Source organism: Monopterus albus, unplaced genomic scaffold, assembly GCF_001952655.1.
Source record: "Monopterus albus unplaced genomic scaffold, M_albus_1.0 scaffold231.1, whole genome shotgun sequence".
In the NCBI taxonomy this organism is placed as follows: Eukaryota; Metazoa; Chordata; class Actinopteri; order Synbranchiformes; family Synbranchidae; genus Monopterus; species Monopterus albus.
The window spans coordinates 416588-428573 of record NW_018128111.1 but is presented as its reverse complement, the minus strand read 5'-3'; the positions used below and the strand labels follow the sequence as shown (position 1 = coordinate 428573).

The window sequence follows — 11986 nt, the reverse complement described above, 5'->3', positions numbered from 1 at the left end:
ACACCTTTGGGATGAATTAGAGCGTAGACTGTGATCCAGGCCTTCTCGTCCAACATCAGTGTCTGACCTCACAAATGTGCTTCTGGAAGAAGGGTCAAAAATTCCCATTAACACACTCCTAAACCTTGTGGACAGCCTTCCCAGAAGAGTTGAAACTGTTATAGCTGCAAAGGGTGGGCCAACATCATATTAAACCCTATGGATTAAGAATCGGTTGTTACTCAAGTTCATTTGTATGTGAAGGCAGACGAGCGAATACTTTGGGCAATATAGTAGTCATTCAAACTGGCCTTTAGACTTAGATTTTGCAGGTGGTAACAGTTATTTCCCAGAATAGCACATAGTTTTTAATATTAACGACAGTCAAGGACTACAAGTAACTAATGAGTTCATCTGTTTATATTGTACCGGCTTGGTGATGTCAAAGACGATGATAGCAGCCTGAGCTCCGCGGTAGTACATCGGAGCCAGGCTGTGGTATCGCTCCTGTCCGGCAGTGTCCCAGATCTCAAACTTCACCGTGGTGTCATCTAGACATACAGACTGGGCCAGAAACGCAGCTGCACATCAAGACAGACAGATGACAGGTTACCTACCTCCATACGCCTCTCTGCAGCACTGCAAAGAAACTAAGGACATTTGTGTAAGTACAGTTTTGAGGTGCTTGCACTTCCATTTCATGCTACTTATACTTCTACTCCACTACATAATGGAGGCAAATATTCTACCTTTGCGTATTTATTTTATTAATAAAATCAAGTAACTGATTAACTATTAATATAAAAAAATGACCAGCCTTATTTAAGATACCTGGCTCTTTATAACATAGTTTATAGTTTATAACATAGTTACTAATGGTTATTTTTGTTATAGATGAGTCTGCAGATTATTTTCTCCATTAGTTGTTTGGTCCATAAAATGGTGAAAAATTCTGATCATAATTTCCCAAACTCCAGTGTGATATTCTCAGTGGCTTGTTTTGTCTGAGCAAAAGTTCAAAACTCAGAGACACTCAGTTTGTCATTGGTGACAGAGAAAAGTATCAAGTCCTCACAAGCGAGATGCTGGGACCAGAGAATACTTTTTCTTAATAATAAAAAATAAACTCCCACGGATTAACACATGATCGGAATAGTTGCTGCTATGTTTCTGGTTGATCAGGTAATCAACTAATCATTGCAGCTCTACATTCAAGTGACATACAGCATCCATCCAGTAGTACGAGCCTGAAATGGTTCATTCTGCGTTATTAGTACTTCTGGTACTTTTACAATTTTCAATGCAAATACTTTTGTACATAGATAAAATTCTGAATGAAGAACAGTAATTCTACACGGTCATCATCGAGTACTTCTTCCACCACTACTACTTGCTACTGCCCCACTGATCACCTGCTTAGTATTTTATCCAACACATCAGTGTTCCTAGTCTCTTAGCCCTACATTCAGTCATCGTGTCCACAATGGCAGTCCTCACCTCCTATGGTCGTCTCCTGGAACTCATCAAACTGCCCCTTGACAAAACGCAGCACCAGGCTGGACTTGCCCACAGCCATGTCTCCCAGTAGCACCAGCTTGAACTGCTGGAGTGGAGACAGGGGCTTCTGGGATGTCAGTCACTTCGACTGCCTCCTAGACAGACTGTAGTTCACCTTTCTGCTTGCCTTGTTTTGGCTGTATGAGGAAGCAATAGGTTTTGTTTTGATGCAAACTTGCATCTCAATTTTCTTTCATTCTCAACAGATGTCTCTCCCAGTGGATCCATAATGTCTAAAGTTTGGGGTTTTATAGGACAGAACGCAGATCTGACATAAATTTAAGGCATAGCAAGACAAACTTGAATTCCAGGTGCATTGCTATACATGTACACCTCTTCCTGTACAGTTTAAAGGTTAGGGTTTTTAAACAAAGAGGGGTGGAACATTCCCTCATTAATCATTAATGGAGTTTATACACATCATCTCATTGAAATTGTGATCTCTATCACAAGAGACTTGTGTACAAGAATATATATCTGGTTGTATTTTGGTTCACAAAAGAAGCATTTACAGTTGGAACTGAAAGTATAGTCCTTCAAATTATGTGAAATAACAGATTCTAGTTGTTCTTTTAGTGTTTGTTTGTTTTTTTGGAAATGATGAAACAAAACTGAGGAGAAAGGCTTCCTGAGCAGGTCAAGTAACTCAGAGATAAGAGGTGCCATAGGATGCAATAAAGTGAGCGATTTTAATATGCTCATTATGTGCACAAACACAACAGCATGCGCTACACAGGAAGGCTTGGATCAGCAGAAACTCTGGATTGCAACACAATTCAAGCTTGGTGCCCTTCTCTTCCAAAAAGCAAAAAATGTGATTAAGTGCAGTGTAGCTCTTGATCCAAGCCTTTTCTGTGTTCTACATGCCTGTATTCCTCAGGGGATGAAAAGCAACTAAGTACATTTACTCAAATATTGTACTTAAGTAGAAATTTAAGGTATCTGTATTTGAGTTTTTTCACTGTGTGCTACTTCATAGAGGCAAATACTGTACTTTTAACTGCACTACATTTATTTGGTAACTTTACTTACTTGTTAATTTTTAGAATCAGATTAACTGTACAGTAAAAGCATAAAATAAAAGTAGGACGACTCATATTGAAGGTATGCATCTTTTCACGGCCAGTATGAACAGGATTGTTTTAATATTTCAATCAGTAGCTGAGTACTGATTCACACTTGCTAAACTGTGACTCTATCCTGTAAAATATCCTGTGACTTGACAGTGGAAGTGCTGCTTTTCTACAATGTGACACCAGCGAGCAGAGGTAATGAAGTCATTTTTGTAGCAGGGCCTTATAAATACTTAAAATACACTGCAGCTCCCTGTCAGATTTCAGATAGGAAACAGTGGTGAGTGTGTATTTGTCATGCCTAGAATTAAAAGGCTCTAAGGTGAAACCAAAATGCAGTAAGACAATTTTAACTGCAGCTACAATTCTTTACATTTACCACGTCTGCTGTTTTCACTAAGTTGGAGATATGTCTGAAAATAATGTCCCTTTCCCAGCAGTGAGACTAGAGTTTAAAAAGGATGCTGCGCCTCTAACTGCTATCTCCCGACTCACAGACTACAATGCTGAAAACCCGTCACTGCAGCAAATTTGTCATATGAAGCATTACTCAGACACCAGCATCATATTATGATGTATTAGCACAGGGGCGACTAACATTCCTGCAGCCTTCAATCATGAGGTTACTCTCATAATAAACGTTATCAGATCAGCAGCCCTTATCTTGCGTTGTGTGCTAACCGACTTCGCTCAGGTCGAATTAGCCAAAATTGAATCAAAGCTTTATAATTCGACGCCTACTTAAAAACACGAAAACAACCTGTTTATCTGACCAACATGTCCCTAGTGGGAGAACAACATTAAAATAATTACCGTGTATGCTGTCGTTTCAGTAGCGCAAGTATGGCAGGGTTGACTGCTGACAATTTGGCTATCAGCTGGTAGAAGAAAACGTTAGCACACTTCCTGTATATCGGCGCAGGCGCACTAAGTACCGCATTGTCAAAGAACAACATTCCCCAAATCAGCGGTGCCGGATTTGACAGCAAAGTAGCCCAAACATTGCAAAGAACCCGGCCAATTGTTTTGGACATCGGCACATTAACTAACCTGAATCTTATATTCGTAGTTCATATTTGCAGTGTACCATTGGATCTATACAGAAATCTCAGAAATTACTTTTTATTGAATAAAACTTTAAAAACTTAATCATTCTAAGATGTCATACTGGGAAAGGTAACTTAAATTCCTATGTGTTTTAATAAACATACCATTCAGGTACTATCACACCTAACCAGTGACAAAATCCCGCATATATTATTATTCGGCTTCACTACTAAAAACCTGCTCTTACTGTATTAAGTCTGTGATCGGAATTTTGAAGGGTGGTCTGTTATGGGTGTACTGGCCTTTTCTGTTGTAGCCTCCAGGCCGCAGGGGGGCAGTAGGCCGCATTGTCTCCGGAAATCTTTACCGTGTAACACATGTGTGGACTCCGGCTTTTAGCTAAAACGTTTATATTAACGCGTTTTAAATAGTCTGTACAATGTTTATAGGTGTTTTTGTGCAAAGAGATATAAGAACATGCTGACATTATGTCGACTACAAACAGAAAGAAGCAGGGCAGGGACACCGCGGTAAGTGTAGCTTTATTTAATGCAGCTAGCAAAACCTGATTGTAGCCAAATAAGTCGCCTATATTTACTGCTATGTAATTGATGCTCTTGTACTTTACATGAGTATTTCCACGGCACAGCGTGGTTACTTTACAAATAAAAATTTATTTACACCACTTGGTGGTTTTAAGAAATATGCATTGGTCGAAAGAAACGAAATTTATACTGAGTTTATCAGTTTATTAAATTGCGTCAGGAAGGGCATTGGGTGTAAAACACGTGCCAAATGTCAACATGCGAGTCGTCAGTGTGACGAACGGGAAAAGCCGAAAGTGACTTTCTTATCAGTTTATTAAGTACACCCAGCCCAAACTGAATGCAGCAGCTCTGAAGATGATAATACTCAGCTTATAATCAGACTGTTTCAGAGAGGTTTTGGTTAAAGTGTCTGATCATTTTAGGAGTTTCATGTTCATCTGTACTGTGTTATATAGAGAGCTGTTTGTTATTTAGCCTGGCCTCTGATTTAAATGAGGTAGATGATAGAAACACCTGAAGGTTTGTTTATTTGTTGTGGTATTTAACGTAATATATTGCATCAAAAATTAAAAGCAACATGTATTTTATGTTAATTATGAAATAGTCACTAGTGAATGTCTGTTACTTTTGTCAATTTTAACTTGTGTCAGAGGAAATTTTTTTTTCTTTTTGAAGTGTAAGGGTAGTAGTGGTTTTAACACATCTGTACTTATATAAATACACTTTTACCTAAGTGAAGAATCTTCTACCACTGGCAAAAAGTAATTCAGACTGGTCACAGGCTTAGGAGTTTACAGTTATGAAGGTTTTGTGTTTCCCTTGCTTTCCCCAGGTGCAGGGAACCAACGACAGCAGTGTGGTGAGCAAGGTGTCTGCCTCAGCACATGGCTACTTTCAGGATGTCTTTCTCCAGCACTTTGTGTGCAGAGTTGCCCGGAGAGCCCCGCTCATCAACAGGTCAGTCAGCACCTTGTTCTACAGTATATCCTACACCACTGTTCATTGGACTCAGTGAATGGCCAGTGTTTTGTACATATACAGAAGCTGTCCTTGGTTGACAGGGATGGAGTACAAGTGGTTTGAATTAGATAAATAATAGGCTACACAATAATGTGGCCAAAGGCTTATATCCAAAATGAGGTTAAACAGAGGGTGTTTGCAGGTCTTGAGAAGTCATAAAAAGTACTGAAATCAGTTCCCTCAAAAAGGCCTTATTAAGAAGCCTTGAATTTTAATTTCTTGGGTCTTGAATACTTTTTCTAGCCTGCTATAGAATGTAACATTAGTTATAAGAGCTTTTCTTCCCGTCTGCAGTAGCTGACCAGTTCAGTGATTCATAATGTGAAAGTGTAGATTTTTAGCAAAACCATTTAACTTGTTACTCCATACATGAGTTCTCCGTCATGTATGTTGGCTCAGTTGCTGTTAATTGATTAATTAAATTGCAAGGAATTATTGTAATATATACCTGGTAATTATTCAGAAAGTTTTGTTGCTAGAAATATTAATAAATAATAGTTGGTCTTACTCTCTGTACTGGTTTTCTGTCATTTTTGACCAGTATGACAGTGGGTATTAAGTATTAATATTGCATTTAGTGTTGTATTAAATATAATTTGGGGAACACTCTAGAAACCCTGGAGTAATGAAAACAACAGACTGAGCACTAGTGGCAGAATTCCTGTTGATTTCTGAAGGCACTGAGGTGAAAGCTCAGTATTTTCATTGTAGATTGATCAGGAAATATTTAATCAAAGCTTTATAATTCGACGCCTACTTAAAAACACGAAAACAACCTGTTTATCTGACCAACATGTCCCTACTGGGATTAAAATAATTACCGTGTATGCTGTCGTTTCAGTAGCACAAACATCGCAGGTTGACTGCTGACAGTTTGGCTATCAGCTGATAGCTGCCATTAAAGTATCGAAGTTTGATACCCAGCACCAGTAATATTTGTGAGAAAAGTAAAATTATCAGCTACCTGGCATAGAAGGAATATGTGCACTATATGATAATGACAATAATAATGTGAGGATATAAATATGTTTGCATGTGGTAGGGGCTACTATGTACGCTGGAGAGCTGTGGACCACTGTGTGATGAGGTTTCTACACATTACTGGAAACTGTCCCAAGAGACAGGTGAGTTAACAAACAGAGTGTCTGAACTCTAAAGAGCCATGAGTGTCATGATCTCATTTTCATCTGTTGCTCTCCCACTATCTTTCCCCTTTGTGATAGATTTTATCTCTGGGTGCAGGGTTCGACTCTTTGTATTTTCGACTGCATGCAGATGGGGCACTTGACAGGGCTGTTGTGTTTGAGGTGGAATTCCCAGACGTTGCCCGGCGCAAGGCTGCCCTGATCACTTCTAATATGACACTGAAGGGGATGTTAGACTCCCATTTGCCTTCTCACGCAGGTTTGTCATTTCATTCACACACAAGACATGGGTCCATGAGATCCAGCAAAAAAGGCATTTGTCACTGAAGTTATGTTAGATTTCATACATACCAAGTTGCCCCCGATGGTTAGAGCCATCGGTTGAGTTGGCGCCGCAGATGGCTTCCTCGGTTCTGTACCAGAAACAAATTCCTTGTGTGTAACATACTTGGCCAAATAAAGGTGATTATCCTTATCCTTACATGTCTTCAGGACCTGTACATGTGTACAGCAGTCAGTACTGTCTGTTGGGGCTGGATGTTAGAGAGGAGTCCCAGCTGGAAAAGACTCTGGGGGCAGCTGGGCTGGACTGGGCTGCCCCTACCCTCGTTCTCTCTGAAGTGGTGCTTACCTACATGGAAACACAATGGTGAGCATTTAGTACATTTTAAATTTGAGCTATTCTAACATGTATGAAAGGAACAATAATTACATGATCACAGTGTATAGCAAAATGATGTCTGTGCAGATTCTCAGTCATCCAGGTCAGAGTAAACTGAAAAAACCTTAGAAGAAATCAACTGGACTTACAGCAGGACTGAAACACCACAGAGGGGGATAAATATCTCCGGCTCAACACCAGTCAGAACTGATGAAGCCTCTTGGATGAGAGGTGAAACGTCTTCGATCTAGAAATCTAAGTCCAGTTGATTTTTTTCTAAGGTTATTTTCAGATAGCAAAATGATCAGGATTATGATGCCAGCTATAATTGTGCAGCTCTAACGTGACAGTTTGCTTGAAGGAGGAGTATGCTGCTTGTCTTCCAGGTCAGATGCTGTCATTAGTTGGGTGGCAAAGCTCCTGCCTCAGTCACTCTTTGTTATGTACGAGCAGATTCATCCAGGTGATCCTTTTGGTCGGATCATGCAGGATCATTTCCTGAAACTCAATTCAACTCTGCACGCACTTCAACAATACCCAGACACAGCTGCACAGAGAAGCAGGTTCTTGGACAAGGCCAGTATGGAGACTGTATATACTTATTGTTTGTACAGAGTACTGAACACAGTTTAAGCAAACAAATACAACAGCGGAGGACTTTATTTCTTATTTCCTCAATTAAGAGGGAAATATTTGCTAAAATATGTTTCACTGTGAGGCAGGCTCAAATGTGTTGTGTTTTTGCCATCAGGGCTGGGAGCAGTGTGTATGTCTGGATATGAATGACTTCTACCTGGGCCTGGTCCCTGAGCAGGAGAGATGCACAGTGGAGAGCCTGGAGCCTTTCGATGAATATGAGGTTACTTGTTGAAATGTGGGTGCTGTTGGACCCGCTGCACTGAATTTAATCCACCTTTCTTGTGAAAATCAATCTGCTCGTAGGTGCAGGACAGAATACAGCATATTACTGACTTGATGTTGTATTTCTACTCCCATGACACCAGCTGCTCATTGTTACACATTCTAAAATGGTTTGACAAGATTACCAGCAGCATTGCCTTAAACCTTTTTTAACCCATGCACACTGAAAACAACGTTACAGCACTGTCACCTGCCCTAAATAAGGAAATATCCATACCTGCCTTCTAGAATTTAGGCACAGAATAATAGCTATTGCAAACATAACTTTTGGAGGGTGCACCTGTAAAAACTTATTCTAAATATATATAAACTGCTGTAGAAACATGAATAACACTAGAGCGTTTATAACTATCACAACATAATATGTGCATAAGTGGATCCTTCACAAGTTGTGTTTGTATCTTCTTATTTTGTGTTCCATTTCATATAAAGGCCAGTGGTGCTTTACAGTCAACATGAATCAGAATGATGTTGTATTTGTCCGCCCTCAGGAGTGGCACCAGAAATGCTCCCACTACTTCATCCTCACTGCGTCTCGAGGCTCTTCTATGGCACAGGCCTTACTCACACACCCTCCAGGTAGCTGTTGTTCTTACAGTTTATAATATCTTTGAAACAAATGTCAGCTTTAGAATAATTAGCTTGCACGTCTGCATGTATTTCCTAACTAAGAGGGTAACTTGTGTTATTGCCCAGTACTATCCTTTAGCCCATCTTGGAGCCCCGTGGCCCTGAATGTGAAAACCATGCCAGTGTGTATGGAGGGGCTGGGGATGGCTTCTACCTTGATGAGCCCAGGGCAGGTCCTGCTAACAGGAGGCTCCAGCAGAGGAGGCAGGGGGCCAGTAACCAGGCTCCTCCTGAGGGGCCAGGATGGCTGGAGATCTGTCAGTATGGAGCCACCAGTAGATCTGAGTGAGACACTTCCTGCGTGTATTTTTGTTTTCTGTCAGTAGCCGTTATTGCTCTTATTCAGAGAGAATATGCAAGAGTAAATTTTGGTCCATCTACAAAAAGGTAGTATCAGTGTCTGTAAAAGACTCTCCTAGTTGTAGCATAACAGGACAGTGTGGCTGTTAATGACTAGAGGCTCTGATTAAGGCATGTGTACATAATATGGCACAGCTGGTAATACCATCCAGATGTCGCAGACTTCTCTGTACTTTACTGGACGTTGCCTTAAACTTAGAATAATAGCAAATATAACCTTAGCATAGCACACCCTTAATACTCTATTAAGAACATACATGAACTGCTACTGTCTGTGGCTTCCTCCCAGGTGTGCGACTCTACCACACCGCTACCTCTCTTCCTGGAGGAGGTGTTGTGGTTTATGGAGGTCGCTCCTCTCCACTCAACTCAATCAAAGGCCTTTTCAAAGTGACCTTTGACCCCAGTGCTCCACCTGGTCCTCTGCACTCTGAGGGTGCAGTGAAACTTTGTGCAGAGCAGATCGTCTGTACAGGGGCGCCGCCAGCACCACGATGGAGGCACACTGCTGCCGCAATGAGGTACCAAGGTGAGAGACAACAAGATGTCTTTCTTTCACTCTCCCTTGTTTATTTTCATGCTGACTTCTCATTTTTCTCTCTAGGCAAAGACTTTCTGTTCGTGTTTGGTGGAAAGAATGAATCAGAGGCTGTTCTCGGCGACGGTCACTTCCTGTGTGTCGACCATCACCACTGGACTGAGGTTTGTTTAGCGCTTGTTCATGTGTTGTCCTCCTAAGCTGTTATCATTATCCTGTTTGTCTTCACCTTGAGTCACACTGAGCCTCGCACAATGACGAGTTTGTTCTTTAATGAGCATGTCAGAGCCATTGAAGAGAATTTTGAATTTGAATTAACTTCACCAGTGGTTGAGATGTGTTCTGTGAGCCAGGAGCAAATCTGACTGTCATCATGGGAGAACCTTCACTTGAAATCATAATGCATTCATCTGAATGAATTTAGAGCTAAAATTTTATACAGAAATTAATTGAAATAGAACATTTTACCAAAGATTCTGGTAACAGCCGTCCCTGGCAGATTAGTGGTTAAGGCGCAGCGTTCTCGCCGCTGCGGCCCGGGTTCGAGTCAGAGTTGTATCAGGAAGGGCATTCGGCGTAAAACACGTGCCAAATGTCAATATGTGATTCGCTGTGGCGACCCCTAAAACAGGAAAAGCCAAAACTAAAAATTCTGGTAATATTAGGTTCAACATATTATCATCAACATGGTTTGACAATTTACTGAGAGGTTTTTTTAGTTTTTAAGGCTGATTGGCTAATTTTGACACAGCAAGATGTACACTTCAGTAGTTTGGAAAATTCTCTTATGGTTGTTATTTAGGTTTCCCTTTGTTATGACACCTACTGTAACTGTCATGCCCCCCCCCTTACTTCCTCTCATGTTAGTCATGGGCTGACCTGCTGTACAAAGACATATTAGTGTCAGACCATTCCTCTGTCTGTCACAGTGCTGGTGCAATGACATGTCATTGTCATGTGTTTCAGGTCCGAGTATGCTAATGATGAACTCTCACCAACAGGTGCATTCATCAGGCTGAAGTGAACGAGCAACAAGTTGAGAGTAAAACAGGAAAAGCCAAAACTAAAAATTCTGGTAATATTAGGTTCAACATATTATCATCAACATGGTTTGACAATTTACTGAGAGGTTTTTTTAGTTTTTAAGGCTGATTGGCTAATTTTGACACAGCAAGATGTACACTTCAGTAGTTTGGAAAATTCTCTTATGGTTGTTATTTAGGTTTCCCTTTGTTATGACACCTACTGTAACTGTCATGCCCCCCCCCTTACTTCCTCTCATGTTAGTCATGGGCTGACCTGCTGTACAAAGACATATTAGTGTCAGACCATTCCTCTGTCTGTCACAGTGCTGGTGCAATGACATGTCATTGTCATGTGTTTCAGGTCCGAGTATGCTAATGATGAACTCTCACCAACAGGTGCATTCATCAGGCTGAAGTGAACGAGCAACAGGTTGAGAGTGTGGTGACTCCAACGTGGAACCTCACTGAAAACTAGGCAGAGTGGTTTCAGAGATGAAAATGTTTTGCACCAGGCTCAGTGGGTCTGTGTATTATTTACAGATCCCAGTAGAGGGCGCAGCGCCAGAGCCCCGCCACTCCCACTCAGCATGTTCCTATCAGGGAGGTGCGGTGGTGTTTGGAGGACTGGACAGAAGGGGGGTGCCGCTGGGGGACACAGTCGTGCTCAGGCCAACTGAAAGAGGCTTCTGCTGGGAGAGATTAGAGGTGCAGCCCCCTCCTGTTCCCAGGTCTGTGGTTTGTCAAAGCCAAAAACTTTGCCCTAGCCAGTCGTTTTCATAGAACACTCCAGAACTCAGTTTCAGCATCTACTTAAGAAAACATGTGCTTTGTTTTAGATACTCTCATTCTGCCCATGTTACTGGGGGGAAGCTGGTTGTAGTGGGTGGAGTGTGGCTGCATTCAGATGGTGTGCCGGGTGTTGTCGTGGTCAGCCTCACCACATGCTGCAGCGTGGAGTTCAGCCTGGACACGGTTAGTTAACATTTACACACCGTGCTTACTGTACTGATGCATCCACCTCGGGTCACAGAAACCTGGGTTAGTCTAAATCACTGCATTGTGCATCTACAGACCTCGGTGCCCTGGCCTCTGATGCTCCACTCCTTCTGCTCTGAGCTCACAGATTCTGCAGAGCCAGAGTTGCTGCTGATGGGTGGGGGAGGAAACTGTTTCTCCTTCGGGACTCACTTCAACCCCCGGCCTCTCACTGTGGACCTCCGACCTGCACTGGCATGAAGTGGTTCTTTGACCCTGTTCAGCTGAGGAGGTTATGTGGTCTGAGCTCCAGCCTTCACATGTGTCAGAATGAAACAGATGAACTGAATTATGAATTATGTGGGAGAGTTGTCAGAGTAGCCTGTTGTTATTACTGAGTGTAAGTGTGGATGTATGCAAGGACACACATTCACATGACATTGAACAACTCCACAGAAGTCAGACTGCTCACTGGACAGCTGTTTATTTGTGAGATCTCAGTTCAGA

The 11986-nt window shown here is 41.7% G+C and overlaps 2 protein-coding genes across 3 annotated transcripts in view; one reads left to right on the top strand and one right to left on the bottom strand.

Annotated features, from left to right (window-relative positions):
- The window catches only part of rab5b (RAB5B, member RAS oncogene family), a gene marked incomplete at its 5' end in the record, with an annotated part of 5537 nt that extends 3949 nt beyond the window's left edge, over positions 1 to 1588 (bottom strand). Inside the window, 2 exons of the mRNA XM_020620043.1 lie at positions 409 to 560; positions 1477 to 1588. Coding sequence (XP_020475699.1) covers positions 409 to 560; positions 1477 to 1588 — 264 coding nt within the window. The remainder of the gene's footprint in view (positions 1 to 408; positions 561 to 1476) is intronic.
- Positions 1589 to 3953: 2365 nt separating this feature from the next.
- lcmt2 (leucine carboxyl methyltransferase 2) lies at positions 3954 to 11760 on the top strand. Of its 2 annotated transcripts, none has more exons than XM_020620033.1 (14): positions 3954 to 4186; positions 5037 to 5161; positions 6267 to 6348; positions 6448 to 6628; positions 6862 to 7018; positions 7417 to 7606; positions 7782 to 7889; positions 8443 to 8530; positions 8648 to 8866; positions 9231 to 9470; positions 9546 to 9643; positions 11045 to 11232; positions 11341 to 11476; positions 11576 to 11760. In XM_020620033.1, exons 1-14 carry the CDS (start codon positions 4145 to 4147, stop codon positions 11738 to 11740), a joined length of 2019 nt encoding a protein of 672 aa, XP_020475689.1. In that variant the 5' UTR covers positions 3954 to 4144; the 3' UTR covers positions 11741 to 11760. The 2 variants fall into 2 exon arrangements, with proteins under 2 accessions (XP_020475689.1, XP_020475690.1); XM_020620034.1 differs by lacking the exon at positions 3954 to 4186 and adding an exon at positions 4551 to 4723 and having other exon boundaries at positions 6467 to 6628.
- Positions 11761 to 11986: the final 226 nt, after the last annotated feature.

Excerpts from the sequence above, each read along its gene's own strand:
- lcmt2 (XM_020620033.1), top strand. The coding sequence starts at position 4,145 with ATGTCGACTACAAACAGAAAGAAGCAGGGCAGGGACACCGCG. Across the intron at positions 9,644-11,044 it reads ACCATCACCACTGGACTGAG|ATCCCAGTAGAGGGCGCAGC; the intron begins GTTTGTTTAGCG and ends TATTATTTACAG. Across the intron at positions 11,233-11,340 it reads CAGCCCCCTCCTGTTCCCAG|ATACTCTCATTCTGCCCATG; the intron begins GTCTGTGGTTTG and ends GCTTTGTTTTAG.